Source organism: Eupeodes corollae, chromosome 1, assembly GCF_945859685.1.
Source record: "Eupeodes corollae chromosome 1, idEupCoro1.1, whole genome shotgun sequence".
Lineage (NCBI taxonomy): Eukaryota > Metazoa > Arthropoda > Insecta > Diptera > Syrphidae > Eupeodes > Eupeodes corollae.
In genome coordinates, this window is record NC_079147.1 from 18,621,192 (window position 1) to 18,640,828 (window position 19,637).

Sequence of the window (19,637 nt, forward strand, 5' to 3'; positions counted from 1 at the left end):
AACCAACAATAGTAGTGGCAATATTGTAAATAGTCAAGTCAGCAACAGTCAACCGCAGCCGCCGACGCAGTCTCTGCAACAGCAGCATCAACAGCAGCGTAGTCATGATTCGTCCGTCGTCATTGTTGGGGGCTCTGGTTCGGCATCATCAAAGCCCGTTGCCGCCGCTGTCAAAGAGTTTATATTGGGAAGTCCTTCGAAGGACCCAACAACGAAATCAAAGCCTTTGTCGCAATTCACAAAAACAACCACAACAACAAGTCAAGTGCAATCGGTGACAGCAACAACACCAACTTCTAATTCACAATACAACAGCTGCAATAGTAGTCCAGTATCGACACCAACTTCTGCAGCAGAAGCAGCAAATACTCAAACGTCATCAGGAACAACGACCTCGTCGACGACACAAAATCCACCTCGTAGGGCATCATATACGAATGTGGCATCCACACCAGCAACACAAACACAAACAACAACAACAAAATCAACTGCGGTCGGTAGCAGTGGCAGATACGATGAGTTACTCGAATGGAAGGACATGCCCAAATATCTACAATTCAATCCGTACGTCATAAATGGATACCGTCCATTGACAACGTTCAAAGGATGTTTGTTGAGCTTGTTTTATTGGCACAACGAAACTATCAACATTCTGACGCACGGTAAGTGGAAAAAGAAATTTTAATCATTCTATACCCAATTTTAATAAGTTTCGAACTAGTGGAACTGACCAGCTTTGCTAGGATAAATTTGAGATACCAAATTTAATGAAATGACAGGTCCATTTTTGTGATTTTGTGAAATAGGTCTCAATAAAACCAATAAATTTGACAAATAAGGTCTTAACAATATCAGGACGGTGTCAAAGATTGAAAAGAGATCCTTTATATACCCATAAAACAAAAAATTGCCCTTACGCCACACACACTTAGAATAGAAGAACTGCTGTTGCTTTGTGTAATGTTTTACTTGTGCTTACTTACTAACTTAGGTCCTCGGACCTATTAAGTCCGTTGGGAACCCCTTAAGGGGCATTGGGCCTCTTATATGCCTACGCGCCATCATGTGCGGTTTCCGGAAATTTGTTTTAGCTCCCTCCAAATTTTGCCTAGAGACGCTGATTCCGCCTCGACTGTCCTGCGCCATGTGCTTCTCGTTCGTCCAGCTACTTCCTTCTTGTATGAGCGGATTCCACTGCATTGCTTGGTCTGCAATGCAGTCGTTACCTTATCAAAGCGTATGTCCAATCCATTGCCACTTACGTCTTCGTATTATGGAGTTTATAGGTTCCTGTCCTTCTATGAAGGAACTAATTTAATATACGGTTTGGTCGTAAAATAATTAAGAAGTTAGGAATACGAAGGTTTCACGAAGGTTTGAAGCTTTCTTGTAATGGTGGAGTAATCTTCCAAGTGCTGCACCCATAAAGAAGCACAGGTTCGACATTTGTACGAAACAGTCGTAGCTTTGTCCTTTAGCTGATAGTGTTATTCCTCCAAATTTTCGACAACATACCGAACACCGATTTTGCAGATGGCGTCTTGTTCCGGTCTCGCCTTTGGTGGAGACGATACTTCCAAAGTACTAAAACCTCTCTACTTTTTCCACTGGTTGCGAGGAAATTAATTTCCAGCCCCACAACTTCTGATTCTCTCTCCACACTTTTTGTCATTTGATGGACATCCATGATCCTATGAGAGAGTAAGCAAAACATCGTCCGCATAATCCAAGTGCTTTAAATAGGATGTCAAAGTCCATTGGATGCCTCCGCTACGTGACAAAGCTGCGAGCAATACATCGCTTATCACCAACAAAAACAATATTGTCGACAGACTCTGACTCCGCTATGGATTTCAAAATCATCTGAGAACCTACCATTGTGCAGAACGTGACACTAATCCATCATAATATATTGTTTTAATATTATCAATTAATTTTTCGGGGTTGCCTCTCTTCCGTAAAGGTAACCAGGTATACTCCCTGTTAACGCTATCAAAAACCTTCTCGAAGTCAATGAACAGCAGGAGTAGTGGTGATCGATATTCAACGCACTGTTCAATAATGATCCGCAGGGTGTTGATATGATCAACACTAATACAGGAAGATCCAGCGCGCAATCCTGCTTGTTCAGCATCGAATGTGGCCTCAAGGTGTTCTCTGATGTGTTCCAATATAACTTATTGCATAGAACGCATATTCATGTCCAGTTTTCGCACTTTTTTAAATCTCACGATAATTCCCTTCTTCCACTTATCGGGGAAGCTTTCGGTGGTCAAGGCTTTTATTATGAACAGGTGAAGCAGTTCGCTTGATGACGTTGGCGCTGCTTGTCCTACCGCTTCCATCAAGTCCTACCGCTTTTGTTGTTCTTAAGTGCTTTAATTGCTGCAACGATCTCATCTTTACTGGGGGGTAAGGAAGGCTGCACGTTGTTTGCAAACACTCTGTTTAAAACCGAGAAAAAGTGTTCTTTCCTCCTTCTAACTTGTTCATTAACCGAACTTATCACAGTACCGTCTATTTCTTTTACCAGGTGTTGCTTTTTGGTTATTCTGTAAACGGTCCTGTCGCATATGTTTGCAGTATATTCTGCTTATTCTGCTGATTGTTCTCATTTCGTGAGACAGTTGGTTCTTGAATTGTTGACGGGTCTTCTGATCCTTCAGTGTGGCGATGTTCAAACTGTAGCTGTACGCAAGCTTAGGGTAGCTATCATTAAGTTGTGGGCACGGGCAAGTCTCATGTCAGTGCCTCTTCCGTTTCGGACATCCAAGAGGCGCTTCTAAAGCGTCAACTAATCGTGAAGTGTTCAGTTTGGTTGGAAGACGCTTGCCTGTCCGTCAACACCCAGCTAATTTAATGACACAGTTTGTGTTTGAACATTGTGCCACCAATTACAAGTTTTAGGTCATTGGCGTTGTAGAAGTCAATGAACCTCTGTTTTTGTAGACGGATCATAGTTGATTGTAAAAGCATGCGAGCGTAACACTGTATAATATTGACGGGTTGTACTATACCCGTGGGCTGCCACGAAATAAGGCCTTCTCCAGTTTCTTAAGCGTTTTGTGTTTTACAGTTATAGGTATCGGTGACTTGTGTTTGCCTGATCCCAACCATCGCACTTCGTTTAACCCTAAGATATCTATCCTGTACCGCATAAATTCTCTCTCTAATTGTAGGAATCTGGCATTGTGCGGATCTTCATTTCTTCGTCCTCACGTTCAATAAATCAATCTTTGCCCGGGTACAATATCCATAAGTCGTCAACGAGTTATCATTAAGTATCCAAGGCGTAATTTCGGTTTCCATATCGGAATGGAGTTCAGTTAAGAAGTTTGCTTTCCATAAAGTCAAAAATGCTCTTGGTTGTATATGAATATACCAATCGTGCTGCCGTAAATCACTTTTGCTTATAATACCATTCTTATGACCAAAGTGTACTCGAACTTATGGAAGATACCCAAAACTGTACTGCTGTCTAGAATAAATACCAGCAGAGAGATCAAAGTTTCCACCACTTTTTTCAGCAATTGGATCAAGGTGTCAATCGAATTGACCAACCATTATTTTGATAACAAATTTACAATATTTACAGAAATGTTGTCTTGGATAATAAGTCTATCCATTGTGAAATTTAAATACCCGTAAAATGATGTTTAGTGCGTTGGACTGTCATGCCAGTGGTCTTGGGTTCGATACCTTCCTATGTCATCTAAAGTTTTATTCACGGGTACTGCCTCTTGCGAGGAATTCACAAACTCTCCAAGAGTAATTGAAAAGCGCTTTCTCAAATTATTTATTCGAATTCGGCTTAAAAAACTGTAGGTCCCCTCCTTCCCTGACAACAATACTCGGCCACAAAAATTGTTGAGAGTTGTAAATCACTAGGCCAATTTATTTTATTTTTATTATGAGATTGCGACCTCAAACTCAGAATAGATCTAGTGACAGCTTTTGAAAACAAGGTGTCTAAAAACACCTGTTATGAAGACCTAATTAAAACACTATTAAATTAAGCTTTTTTTTAAATTTTTTTAAAGTAATTTGCAAGAATAGTTTTTTATTATTAAATGCAATTAAAGTTATGTATTAAAGCAGACTCTTTGGATACAGGATTTTAAATAATTTTATTTTTGAGGTTTCCAAAAAAAAAAGTATCTTTCATTTCTGAGAATTCTTATATATGGATTCAAATTCGTTTCTCTGATTTGAATCAGTTCGACACAAACTTATCACATTTAAATACTTGCTGTTCCATTAGCTGATACATATTATCAACATTTCGAGAATTCAAATATTTTAGAAAATTCCATGCATTTAATAATACATACTCGTATATCTGCTGAAATATTTTCAACATTCATATATCAATGGACATTTCTAGTGCACATAAAATGAATTGTACTCATTTCTATTCAACCAACAATTAGAGCTTTAATTCTGGCTGATATAATTGATGACAAAAATATCTTTAATCTTGGGAATGGATAAAAGTTCTGAAGTCGGAATATTCTTTAAAATTAAATATTAAATTCAAATAAAGCTTAAAAAGTTTAGAGTGTCAAAATAAATAAAATGCACGACTGGGTCGCACGAACTTGCTCCTGTATGCTAAGAGTATGTATAGGAAAGTACTTATATAAGATTTTAAAATATTCCTGTAAAATAAATTTGTCTTCAAACATATAAACGCCATTTGATTTTTCTCAAAAAACTGCGCGCGATCTTTGTATATGAAAACCATAGTACTCTCATGAGCCGAAATTTTTAGGGCGACCAGATACCGAGTCGTTGGCGTTAGTATCGAAAGTGGAGAAATTCAGCGGGAGCGAGAAAAAAATATTATTTCCATTCCCATAAGCAGCCAGCAGAATAAGAGAGATAATTAATTTTCGACCCAAAAAGTCTACAATTGTATATGTTTTCACATAAAGAGCTTCCATATGAAAGTTCATGAATTTGTTTTTGTTTTATTTATATCAATGCACTTTATATAACAAACAAAATGGCTTAATATTGTATCTAATAAGGGGATGAAACAAACTTTTGCATGCTTACGTCAGCTGTTTAGGATCTTTTACCCATATTTGTTTTTATTTACATTCATAAGTCTGCTTTTACTTGGGTACGATCTTTGTATATGAAAAATGGTTTCTATTATGTATAAAGCTACGATGCGATTCATATAGATTCAACATGTTCCTTCAAAGCTTTTTTCCTTTAGATAGCTTTATAGTAATTTCATATTAGAAGAACTAGGATGGAAAATAAATAAGATAGAAAAGAGGCAGACCATGAATGTTTGAATTGTAAAGCGATCGCCTATTGGTTGTGTAGTTAAGTAGCAGGTAGATGTCTAAAACGAATAAAGAATAGTTCATTGGTGTGCTTAGCTTTATGCAGATAGATAGATCAGGACATGTTTATGATGATAATGAAGGAATGTTATTGGTAGCTAAAAGGTACATACTGCATTCCTTCTTAAGTTTTCAGCGCAAACATGGAGTTATTACGTTCAGTCTATTTTTTTCACTAAAGTTTTAAAAAACAAGCATACGAACAAGTACAAGAAATTGCTGTTCATGTGTTGCTTACAGTCAGGCTCTTGTGCGTTTTGGATTTTAGTTAAGAAGTGACACGTAAGCAGTAGTTGTAGAAGTTGTACGTAATACCTTTATAAATAGGTACAATGTGTAGGTATGCGTTGAAAAAGTGATTCTAATAGAAAATACATATACTCTTTCTGGCCAGTTTCTTTAACTTGTAGGTACTAAGTATTTATTTTTTTATATAGGCGAAGGCCAGTAAATCATGATGTGTGAAACAACCTTATTCGTAAAGAATAATATTTTAAAATCACATATATACAAAGTTACCAAGATAATATTTCTTGATAGACTCTTTAAAATAGATTGTTGATTAAATATATCATATAAATGTGTACCAAATGCATTAATTTGGATGATAGATAGGAATGTAATTACAATTTTGTCAAAATAATGCGCTCTTTCGGGCTCATGCACAGTTAAAATAATTAAAAAAAAAATATTTTAAGATTCAAAATTTTACCTGAAAAATATGTTTGTCTTCAAAAATTTAAATGCCATTTTATTTATCAAAAAACAGTTGATTTTTTAAATTTTTATTTTGAAAATCGTTAGAGCGGTTTTTTTTTTAAATTAATTTTTTATAAATAAAATTTTCCAATTTTGTTCTTAAAATATTTTTGGAATGCAGTTGTTTAGTGATTGTAAATATACGTCTTACATTTGAATTTCGTAAAAAATTGTTGACCCGTTTTTGAGATATAGAATTTTGAAAAATAAAAATTCAATATTTTTTTAAAAATCCAAACAATTAAAAATTGCATTTTTGTAAATCAATTATTGTTAAGGCAATATAGGAGCTTATTCAGAAAAAAATTATTAAAATCAGTTCATAAGTTGCTGAGAAAATTAAAAAACAAAATAACGGTTCTATGAGCGGTACCTTTCCTGAGCAATACAAAAATATGGTTTTCTTATAGAAAGAAGCCAAGTTAAAAAATAAAATTTTAGAGAAAATTAAAAAAAAATCTATCGGTTTGTTTTTGAGAAAATTCGAATTTTCGTTTTTTGACCAAAAAAATTGTATGGGGGCCACTGTTAGTTTTGATCTTAAAAAAAAAATGAAAAAAACGCCTAACGCGAATCTGCTCAAAACCTTAACTTCCAAGTTTGAACTCAATCGACCCAATGGTTTAGGCTGTAGGAGCGTGGACAGACAGACAAAACCGACCGGACGGAATCGCGGGACCCACTTTTTTCGACTTCTCTAACATCGTAATATCATGTTTGATTAAAATCTCGAGTTCGAAATTTTGCACGAATGCAAAACTTGCCATATAGTTCCTATATGTCGCAAGTAAAAAGGCTTTACTTCTTTAATGTTGTTAAGCATTTGCATTGGACATATGTATGATGTATAAAAAAACATACATAATAATGTGCAACTTCTCGTGAATTTGATTCTTTGTCTGATTCCATCCAAAGAATTGTTTTGTTCTATCCTTGCACTGAAATCGTTGTTAGTTGTGATTTAAATTTACACAAATCTTCATGGCTTCAACTAATTCAGCTGGTCAACGAGCCCACTCGAATGTCGCATGTGGTAAATCAAGCAGAAAACACTCTTGACTTGTTTCTTACTTCTGACCCTGGTAAGTACACTATTAGTGTTCTATCCCCTCTAGGCTCATCTGACTATTGTGTTAAATCTGCAAATTTCTCGTGTCAAAACTCTTCAGTTAAAAAAGAGCTCCTAGAAGAACCGTTTGGTAATACGAGAGAGCCAATTGGGACGGTCTCAATAACTACTTCAGGATCTTTAACTGGTCACTCTGCTTCCTCGACAATGACGTTGACGCCAGCTGTATTGATCACACGTTTAAATCTCGTTGGAATGAGAACTTTTATCCTTCTTTGATGCGGGCTGTAAAGAGGTTAAAAGGGCCAAAGAAGGAAGTCTCGGTTGCTATAAAGCCAACCCTACTGAGGAAAGCCGGAAAAAGTACAAACAAGCCGTGAAGGCCTGCAAGGCCCATATTCAACGGACCAAATTTTTACATGACCAAAAAATACTGCAATGTCCCAAAGGCACCTCTTCCTCGGTTCCTACGCTCGTTGTCAATGACACTCCTTTTGTTAGCTCTTTAGAGAAAGTTAATCTCTTTGCTAGGCAGTTCGCTGCCAATGTTACGCCGCCAGTGCGCGTTATGAAAGAATCCCTCTTTCATTGGATTAGTAACTACCTTTCGAATCTTTCAATACAAGTTGTATGGATAGATTCAAGTCTGAAAACCATAAAATAAATGCTGGTGTGCCCCAGGGTTCTGTTTTATCTCCAACACTCTTTCTCATTTTTATTAATGATCCTCTGTCTGCAACATCTAATCAAATTCATTGTTTCGCTGACGATAGTACTCTTAACTTTTCATATTCGTTTTCAGACTCACATCCCTCTTCTTCGGATGTGGAACTGCAACGACAAAATATTATAAGCTCATTTAATTCCAACCTGAAAAGCATTGTTCAATAGGGATTAAAAAACCGCGTGGAATTTAATGCTTCGAAAAGCCAATGCTGTCTTGTATCGTTAAAGCGAGATATACCCCCTTTTCCATTATCCATAATTGGCACTTGCATCTAGGAGACTGAACATCTCGATATTCTGGGTATGTGTATCACCAAACACCTCTTGTGGAACGATCACATACGCGATGTCGCCAAAAATACCGAAAGGTGTTTAGGTGTTTGGGTTTCCTTAGACGATGCAAGAAATTTTTTACACCTTCTGGTCTTGCTGTTATCTACAAGATTTATATCCCTCCAAAGCTTTAGTATAACTCTCATCTCTGGGCTGGTGCTCCTGCAACTTACTTAAGCCTTTGTATAGTATTGAACTTAGAGAATTTAAATTGATAGGTGATAATATCATAAGTTCATTTACTTTGCTTAAACATCGTAGTTTGGTTTGTTGTCTCACATTTTATTAAAGTTATTTTAACGGTTTATGGTCTAGTGAAATAGCCAGCTGCATTCCTCCCCTTAAACAGTCCAACCGTAATACTTGCGCTTCTAGAAATGCTCATCAATAAGCCCTCGTGTCCAACTTCGGCCGTACTGTCAAATACAGATATTCGTTTTTAAGCCGTACTACACGAATGTGGAATGCTTTACCACACTCTTTCTTTCCCAGTCATTGCAATATTCAGAAATTCAAAACCAATGTGCACCGACATCTCTTTTAATACCCTCTCTTCTCTTCGTAGTGCTCACACTGTAGCTCTACATAATAAGGATATTAATATCCCCTTGTGTTTGTGGTTATTATAAAAAAAAAAAAAACTTACTTGTTCTTGTAATATTTTGTTAATGCCTGGAATTCAATATTTTTTATATCTCAACAGTGTACTTAACACCTCCTGACATATAACCCATAAATATAATATTTCATATTTTATACATAAAATTTGTCTGATAGTGATTAAATATTTATGTACATTGTACATGCTTCTTACATACGAGTATTTCAAATAAAATAAATTGTTCTGACATTCAAAAAGGTTCATTAAAATATAAATTTACCAAAATAACATCCTGACATAACCAAGTCACAATAACAATTAATATCAATTTAAACATACATAATCGTACATTATAAATGTATAAACATTTATATAAAGTTACTCGTAGATAGAATAGTTGTTAAGTTCATAATAAATGAGAGGCGCCATGTGGTCAACACTCAACAGTCATAAAACTGAACATTAAATGCCATTAAAATGCTTAAACCTTGTATAAGGATAAAATATTACATTAAAATAAATGTGTTGCTTTTATGTAACTTTAAATGTTGTTCAAACGAGAATTATATGTTGTAATTTAACAAAAATATTAAATGTGCAATTAAAAATGTTGGTTTATACTACGATTAAAGGTGGGATACTTAAGGATTATTATTATTAATATTGACCTCGAACTTGAAATCGTATTTTGAACAATACTGCAATGTGCTTTTAAAGTTTGAGGAGATGTTTCTTTTAACATAACATTTATTCAAGTGCTTATTTGGTCAAAATGGAACTTTTTTTAATTAAAGAACAATAGAATATACAAATAAAGAGTTCACTTCACTCAATTATAAGCATTAGATTCCCGTATGTAAACAGAAATAAATCTATTCAAATTTTGAGCAATTTAAACACTCACTGTGAACGCACCCTTAAGCCGCAATGGTCAAATTGTCAATGTGAAGTAATTGACTAAAAACAAGATTTAAATTACAGTCAATTTCTTGAACGATAAGTAAGTTACTAAATATTTAAAATTTACTACTGCAACTTAAGAAATGTTAACTCAAAGTATTTTAACAAATTTATGAAACATGCATTTTTATTATAGCCAGTTATAGCTATCAGTAAAATCCATCAGTAAAATTTGAAACAGGAGGAATCTGAAATATTTAACTGATGAGTACGCTGCTCGGAAAATATATGATGTCCGCTATAGTGACTCTAGCGATTGATTTAGTTTAACCTCTTTTCCTTGGCTTTCTGCTCAAACTCAACTTTTAAGCGTCATCATATTGCTGGTAGCAATATCTTCAGGTGTACTTGAATCAGTTTATTGAAAACTTGCTGTATATTTATTACAGTTGCCTGGAAAACAGAAATTTTCCTCCATATTATCATTCATATGTAAGCAGTCCTTTTTTGGAAGCCTAGGAAACACTTCTTTTTCGAACCTTTTGTTTTAAAGTTTTGCCAGGTTATATGCTGTCATAAGGTCTTATATAACAAGAAAGGTCGAAAGAAGGTCACATCCAGTGGTTGTGAGAGACAAATGAACTTAACATTATTTTCTTCAGCAAGATTGATTACATCTTCTAAGAAATGGTTGGTCAAATTGTAACTGGTGATTGCTTTTTGCAAACATGGATAGATAATTTGGAACCAGACGAAAATTTACATTTACTCCTTGTTAGCCAAAATTTTACGATACATGCTTCTTCATTCTCCAAAAGCACGTTTTTTCCTAAACGAAAAGACATTGAGCCCTTTTAAATAAATATGTTTCCAATATTTCGCTGGTATAATTTTTAAAAGGCTTTTCTTGAACGTCTTTATAAAAAAAAGTCTAGTGCAAAATGTTAAGGGGTTATTTTGGCCCCCAACTAGTGCCACACAAAATGCTGTCTTATGTCTTATTTCATATAGGTACAAATTGTCTATTATATAAGACCGATAATATAAAATTCCAATCGACAGTTAAAAATATAGAATTAAAAAACCGAATATCAATACCGATTTCAAGATACAATCCACATCAACTCACACAAATTTTTGAAAGACCTCAGCACACTGTTGTGTGCAAATATTGATGATTATTGTGCCATCTGTTGATGCTTTCTGCTCCCTTAAGATGTTAAGAAAAGAATTATCTAAAATCAACAAATTTCTTGCACCGAGTTAATAGACGCGTTATTATGATGGTAAAAAAAGTTTATAGGTTCAAAAATGTAGGAATGCTTATAGAAATGTTTGTCTAAGATTCTCTTATACCCAGCTGCAGTAATTTTTAATACAAGGATCTCAATGTCAACTGTTCAATTGTGTTAAAGGTATCCAATATCTCTCAAATTATCACATGAGTACAACCAGAATTATAAGACTTTATACGTTAACAAATTCCAATACTATTTTAAAATATAAATAATAAAAATTGGCTAACTTTTCAGTGGAAATGTCAAAAAACATAAAGCACATTTGCCTTCTGAACAAGCAGGGACAAATAATCTTCGAAGATCTTCAGTCTTCATTACTCAAATCATAAATGCTATAAGATTAATCATTTCGGAAGAGCTCTGAGACATGAGACCTTGAAAGAATGATGTTTTCCACCTTTTACCATAAAAAAATAGTTGAAATGATTCAGCAAGCAATTTTTTAACAATATGTGCTGCTGTTCGACATATGTAAGTAATTGTTTTCTATAATTGTAAATCACTTATTTAAGTTTAATAAAAAACGATGCGTTTGAACACGTCTAATAGCTTAACCACTCGTTAGGTTGGTGGGCTTTGAATAGGCTTCTTGCCGATAGTTTATGATATTTTACAATATCATAAACCGCGATCTAAAAATTTGCAAAACTTCCAATCTCAGGCGTTGAGAAGAAATGGCTAACGACATTTACGACCTGAAGCAGTGGCAAGGTTTCCGCTAATATTTCAGATTGCAACATAAGAGTCCATTGTTTTTACTTCATTTGTCAAAGTCGGCAGTACCGAAGAAGTGGTTGTGGTTAAAAAAGTGACAGTTCAAAGAAAAAAAAAAACTATGCAAACAAAATGAAATTAAGCAAAGGAGCTTATTGATATTAAATGTCAGAAAATGATATGTCAAAAATGGATTTACCAAAAAATACTTAAAGTAAGAAACTTTTACAAAATGTTCAAAATTAGCAAAAACATCTTTTTACTTCCTAAAAGAATTTCAACATTTTACTTAATTTTAGGGCGCCCTTGGATGATTCTTTGTTGTTCATCGATTTCCCTAAGTTCCTTCTTTTTTTTCTACAAAAATGTGTCTATTAAATTAGAACCTTCTTCTCAATTAAAGGAGATTAGGCATAACGAAAAAGCTTATATGAAAAGGAAAGCTATGTTGAACAATCTTATTTTCTGCAACATTACACTCGAAGCGGAACTAAAAATATAAAAATCAATACAATTTCATTCATGTGCGGTTATTTGTTGTTCACTTTATATACATACCATTATTCTACACTTGTAGGTAAAGGTTATATGTTTTGTAGATAGTTTTCAAGTTAAGAAAAGAAAGTGTGAAAAAGAAAAGAAATTTTAATTAATTTTTCATTGACATTGACATTAACATTGAAAATTGTTTTTGTTCATGGAAGTTATTATTATTATATACATACGTACATCGGAACAAGTGGAAGGGAAGTTGAGAACAATTTTGAGTTCCACCTTTTCCAGTAGGCAAAACTAAACAGTGACAAAGCCCTCAAGCCATGGTTCTTGGATATAATTAGTAAATCATCAACAATTCAAAAGTTATGTACCTACAAATATTAGACGCCCAATTGAACATACTAGCCTTTAAGGCAAAACCAGGTTAATTGAGACTTTGACACAAGGAAACTAGATTTCACATAAATTTTAAGTAACTTGTTCTTCCAATAAAACAATCATTGGAGATCTCAAGTCGTCTTAAAGTTTCACACTTTCATTCAGTGCCACACTACTCTAACTGCCTCAAGTAGACATTTTAAGTGTCAGTAGAATTACCATCTTCTAAGAGTTGGAACTCCGTGCTAATAAAAGTTCAATTTCATTCAAAATCCGCAGTGCAATAATGAAACAAACAAGAAACTTTTCATTAGAAAATGAACTTTTCAAACAATAAATTTTCCTCAAGATGCCAATTTGTCTTTTATTGAATTTCGCATTCACTCAAAGATGCCAAATAAAGGAACAAACAAGGGAACAATATCATTCTCCCTATTTTTATCGAAATGGAATACTTTCACTGACACTGACTTTCTCTTATTTAATTTTATTTTTCATAAAATCTACAGTGACAGCGAGGAAGTAGGTTTCGGTTCCTTTAAACAAGAAAACAACAGCATTGAAAAGTTTTCCAATTATTTCAAAAATACAAAAAAAAGAAATCAGTCGAAAATTTTAATTTGATGCACTGCTGCTTTGGGGCTAGGGGTGAAAGTTCCGGAAAAAAGCCTTTATTCGATTAAATACTTTAATTTCTTTTATTTTTGTTGTCTGTATTTTTATTGTGATAAATTTTCATAGTCGATGAAGCTCAATGAATTCAATTGGATTATGTTTTCATGGATATAAAAAGGACATGGTATTTATATTTGTACTCCGTTTACTGTACACAATGCGTAGAGACGGCCGGCGTAGATGGCGTTGTACATCAAACAGAAGCGACGAAATTTGGAAAATAATACCAGCATTTCATGGCGAATTTGAGGATTTATGGATTGAAAGAGTTTAAATCAATTAGCTGATGGTTCTGATGGAAATCGAGTGCATCACGGCAGCGCGCGGTAGCGCGACGGTGTCGGGAGGTAGTTGCTCCAGGCCTTTCATTTTATAATTTCACTACAGAATGTCAGTGTCAGTTAAGATTGTATTTAAAAAGATACAACTATTGAATAACAGTGCATGGATATTGATTTTTCACGTATTGGAAAACTTTAATAGGTGCACAGCTGACACAAATTTAAGTCTGTCACCTGCATGTACGAGTTTAAATTTAAAACTTTTGAGAGGCAGTTAAAGCTATCATTTTTTTTATCATTAATAAAGTTAAATTTGTAATTTTTAACTTCAAAAAGGAAGTTATTGCAATCAATCCGATGTGTCGAATTGAAAATTTTGGCATTTCTCGACATTTGGAATGAAAATCTCCTTCCGTCCCGATACCATTTTTGTCGTTCTTATCTTAGAGATATCGTCTTAGATTAAATTTTCTTATATAGGTAATAACACAAAAAGAAAAAGAAGGACTTAAAAAAATAAAGTACGTGTTTTTATTCTATAGAAATTTTATAAAAAAAGATTAAATGTTGGGTAACCCAAAATATCTCACGAACTAAAAACGCTAGCGGCTTTAAATAAATTAAAAAAAAAAACTGAAAGAAAATGTTTGTCACTTCGAACAAAAATCCTAATGTTAGTTTTTTCATACAAATTACAATCTTCAAAAAATCTTACACACATTTTTTAAAAATTGAATTTCGATTCTCGATATAATGTTAATCAATAAAGTTGTTTCTTTTATTCTGTGTTAAATTTTGTTGTTAACTGAATATAGTGGTATTAGAAAAATCCGAATTATATTTTTGTATTTAAGAAATAAACACATTTACATTCACGCCTAAAAATCTCGTAAATAAAAACAGATTTTTAAATCAAATTGATAATAAATGGTTTCCGACTCAATTTTTATGAGCACAAAGAAACATATTTACTTAAAATTTTGTATCCCCCATTTTTTATTAACATTTTGTTAATATTTTAAACAAATCGATACCCGTCTATCAGATGATTCGCAACTCAGCTCCTTTTTATTTCTGGCATCAAAATCATGCTTAAGAGTTATGGAATTTTTTAACATTTTGACAAAAGTGAAATAAGTCCAACTTTTGAAATTTGGTTATTCGACTTAGCTTTATTTCACGGCACCGGTTTTACCAAAGACCATATTTTGTTCAATAACAAAAATGTTCAATGATTGTTATAACCGACCTGTTAAAAAATCCCATTATTGTTTTGAAGATAAGAAACCAATGAAAGTTATAATTCGTCCCCTTAAACCCCACTTCTATGCAATTAAAGTTGTAAATCAATGAATTTAGCAGTCTTGTTCGTGTAAGCACATGGTAACACAATCTGCAGAGCATTTATTTAGAAGCATTAGCTGCCTTACTAATGAAGTGTACCTAAATCAAAGGAGGGTAAGGACGGAGAGCGGTATTCATGAAGTACGACTAAAAAACGAATCTCTGTAGTTAGTTTTTAATTATAGACTTCTTTATCAATTTCTGTAAGTCTTATGGTTTGTAAATACATAGACATTTTTGGAGTTTAGTTTTACATATATTTTAAAATATAAAACTTTTGAAATTAAAATAGTTTAACACTAAGTAATATGACGTTGTTATTATATTTTTTTTAAATTGTAGTTCCTGTGTATTTTTCAAAAGTTATTATCCAAAAATGTATTTGAAACACTCATTAGCTCTTAATTATAAAGTTTTCTCACACCCCAAAAAAAAGAAATTCGAAATTTACATAGAACAGTACACTCATCAATGAAAATATAAGCATCCTCTCTCTTCAAGGCTACAAAAATGGCAATATATTAGCAGGTCTATAGGATGTGTCATGAAGCTTAAACTGATTAATTCGCTCCTAAGTATAAAAATGGTTTTTTGATGACAATTTTGCTTCATTTAATTATTTTTTGAATAAAAACGTTACCGATTTTCTCAAATTTTCTTCATTAGAGAAGTATCCCCTTCGTCAATTGAGAAAACGAGAGAAGGGGAGGAGGTGTTTCCACTTAGGCACCACTCCTTATCCAGACGGCAGCGGACGAATTCTCGGGATGGAATCAACGGTTGCTTCTACAGTTCCAGTAAGGTTGAACTACTTAGCGAACCACTTATAGGGCTTCTTCGACATATTTGGAGCCCAGGCATGTAAGGAGCAGTTTATCCGGCTCCCCTTCCTTGGAGTTATATTAGGATCTGGCCTTCCAGGTTGGGGGTTGTGCCGTCGGGGTGACTTCCTGATCAAGTAAAAAATACATTAGTTGCGAAGCACCAACAAGCTTCCAATACGGACGGATTTACTGTTGACAACCCTAGCAAAAGAAATAAGGACAACGAACTTTGGATCTGTACGTGGAAGGTCACTTACCACACCATTTGCAGCCAAACAATTAGCGGAAGCCCTAAACTGTTGCAAGCCACAAATAAAGGACATATGAGCAGTGCCCTGGCTATGATATTAAAATTATCTTAGGAAATTTTAACGCCAAGCTAGGAAGAGAAGACATCTTTGGTGGCCCAATCAGGAGAAACACCTTGCACGACACCACCTCCGACAACGGATTCAGGCTGGTCGATTTCGCTGCGGGGCTAGACGTTCTGGTAGCTAATATGCTCAATATCCACAAGGGGACGTGGACATCCCCTGATCAATGAACTATCAACCAGATTGACCACATTGCGATCGACGCACGACACTTCTATAGTATACAAGGTGTCCGAACTTTCCGAGGGGCCAACATTGACTCGGACCACTACTTCGTTGCAGTCAAGGTACGGTCGAAACCAAAACAAGGAAGTGCTGTGAGATGTTTCGACGTTAGGCGGCTACAATCGCAAGAGAATGCCTTGTCTTTTTACGATCGAGTCCCTAATATCTTCTATGCTGCCTGCATTAAGTATTGAAAACTAGTGGCAACATTGCCATGCAGCCATCAGAGATGCCGCCTCTAAAGTGCACGGCCACCACAGTGAAACCCCTAGTTTGACGACGAATGCCGGCTAGCGCTCTCAGCGAAACAACAGGCATACAAAACGGCGCTGCACAGAAGGACCAGAGCTGATCGCAAGCTCTACGAGCTTTTTAGATGGAAAAAAATAGCATGAGAAGCACGCGATCGAGGAGACAGAGGGATGTCACAACAGGAATGAGGTTCGTAAGTTTTACCAAAAGGTAAAAAAACCTCCCAAGGGTATTTGCCACGAACCGTAGTCTGTAAGGACGATCAGGGGAACATCGTAGTAGAACCACAGTATATGTTAAGAGTATGTATGGAAAGACCACTTCTTCAAATAACGGCGATGACGAACCGAATTGCGCTGTAAGGGAGATAGAACAACTCAACCTATGCGACGCATACCTATAATTCAGCCTTCCCGACTTCGACGAAGTAAAGATGGCTATATCTTAACTGAAGTAAAACAAAGCCACTGAAGCTAATGGCATAGCTGTCAAACTATTTAAAGCAGCAAGCGATGACGGAAGAAAGCATTCCCGATGAGTGGAATTTCATCATACATAAGAATGGAGACCCTCTTAATTGCGCCAATTACAGAGGCATCAGTCTCCTTAACATTGCATATAAGATCCTCTCTGCCATATTATGTGAACGTCTGAAGCTTCGTCAACAACCTGATTGGTCCTTATCAGGAAAGTCCACTATCGACCAAATTTTCACACTACGGCAGATCTTGGAAAAAACCCAGGAACTTCAAATCTATACCTACCATCTCTTTATCGATTTTAAAGCCGAGTATGACAGCATCTATAGGGAAGAGCTCTACAGAGCAATTTCTAGTTTTGGCATCTCTGTCAAACTTATCCGTTTGTGCAGAATGACGATGGAGAATGCACGCTGCTCTATCAAACGGTTTTGGACAAGGCGATGCACTTTCATGCGACTTCTTCAACATCGTTCTGGAAAGAATTGTGCAAAACTCAACCGTCAACACTAGAGGCACAATCTTCCAGAGATCCATCCAATTACACTGATACGCAGATGATATTGACGTAATTGGAAGATCAAAGCGTGATGTCAGTGGAGCGTTTTTGAGCATTGCGACAGAAGCGAAGAAGATGGGCTTAGTGGTCTTGTACAAAACGTCACCATGGACAGCTATAACTCTGAGGTAGTTGTGAACTTTGTCTACCTAGGCACTGCTATTAACACAGACAACTATAACATCAGCACTGAAATCAAACGAAGAATAACTGTTGCAAATCGCTTCTTCTTTGGACTTAGAAGGCAACTGAGAAGTAAATTCCTTTCTCGAGCATCTAAAATCACCATCTATAAGACACTCATCATTCCGGTTCTCATTTATGGCGCTCAGGCCTTGACCCTGTCAAAGAAAGATAAGAGCGTCTTAGGATGCTTCGGGAGAAAAGTTCTTCAGGTGATTTTTGGTCCCATATGCATAGATGGAGAATGGAGGAGAAGAAATAACGACGAACTGTACGGGGTGTACAGCGACACTGACGTAGTAAGCAGAATTAAAGTCCAACGGCTTAGATTGTTTGGTCATGTAGAGCGAATGGACATCTACGCTCCAGCCCGGAAGGTCTTCGAATCCAATCCCAAATGACAGCTCGCGCAGTAGAGGAAGACTGCGACTCAGGTGGTGCACTCAGATGGGTGGAGACTTCAACCAACATGGGATGCGAAACTGTAGACAGCTAGCTAGGGACCGAGCTGGCTGGAGACGCATGTTGGTTGAGGACCTGGTCCACCCCGGACTGTAGCGCCACCTTAAGTACGTTAATAAGTAATTGAGAAACGTGTATCACATCTGCAGCTAGCAGCCAGTTCTAGAAATTTCTTCAAGACCAGGATTAATATTTAAAAGTTTGACTACTTTCCAAAAGTCCGATTAAGATCTTCTACTATTCCAAGTAGATACATTTTGTTTTATTATGCATTTTTGACCCTGCGTAAAGTTTAATAATAAAGACTTTTGTTTTGTTTTCTAAATAATTTAAGGAAAACAAAAGACTTCATCCTGGCTCTTATGCCATCTTTATCGAACCATTTCTACTAATTTTTCTATTTTTTTGCTCTTAATTACGGTGGATTTAAGTTTTTTTCTTGATTATTTGTATATTTCGATTGATGGGCGGAGAAGTTTTGGTGCTTATAACTCATGAAATCAATGGTTAAAATTTGTTTAGTATAAGGAATTTTATTCTTAACAGTAGTATCAATGGTAAATTCAAGAAGTTTCCTAGGGCCGTAATTTGTACGATTGAACTGTTTAAGGGGAGGAAAGTAGCTGAATACTTCATTGGATTTTAAAAAAATTGACTAACATGTGATTTTGTATTCCCCAAAACGGAACCAGTATTTAATTTGTGGATTTCAGACTTGAAGCCGTCCAATAAAACTTGTTCTAAATGTTCAAAAAAAACGTTTAATCTAACCAAGAAGGTATTTGTCGAAACCGACACTGACATTTCCAAGGCATCAGGAATAATTTTATGGACAAAAGATTGATTGAGCCAAGGAATGTGTTGCCAGTTTCTCCATCTCTTCAAATTCTCTTATTAACATGGCTCTGTAACGTCCACCGTAATCCAAAATGAAACAAAAAACGGTCCAATAAACCACAATCCACATCAACCGAAACTGTCTGTGAATTTATTGGTTTCCTTACAATGAGGTTTGGGATTTTTGTTTGTTAACGTAGTAGTCAAAATGAAATTACACCTTGTCAAAAAAGATGATGTCTGTCCAGAATCGTTTTTCAATTCAAACTTTGAATCAGATGGTCGTGCGCATTCATTTGCTAAATCAATTGGAACGTGTATGTGAATTGAATAATCCAAAATCTTAATCTTCTTAACAGCTTCTCGGATATGAATTAAAATAATATTTATAATCCACTTTGCGTCATAAATGCCTTAATATTATAAAATCAATGGGGGCACTAGCTTACACAAATCTTATTTTTTTTTTTTTTTTTTTTTAAATAACAATCGTAAAAGCTGAAGCTTGC

At 35.2% G+C, this 19,637-nt stretch overlaps 1 protein-coding gene across 1 annotated transcript in view; it reads left to right on the forward strand.

Moving 5' to 3' along the window:
- Positions 1–4: 4 nt before the first annotated feature.
- Positions 5–19,637, forward strand: part of LOC129948590 (progestin and adipoQ receptor family member 4) — a gene marked incomplete at its 5' end in the record, with an annotated part of 85,769 nt that continues 66,136 nt past the window's right edge. Inside the window, one exon of the mRNA XM_056059747.1 lies at positions 5–662. Within this exon, the coding sequence (XP_055915722.1) occupies positions 5–662 (658 nt within the window). The remainder of the gene's footprint in view (positions 663–19,637) is intronic.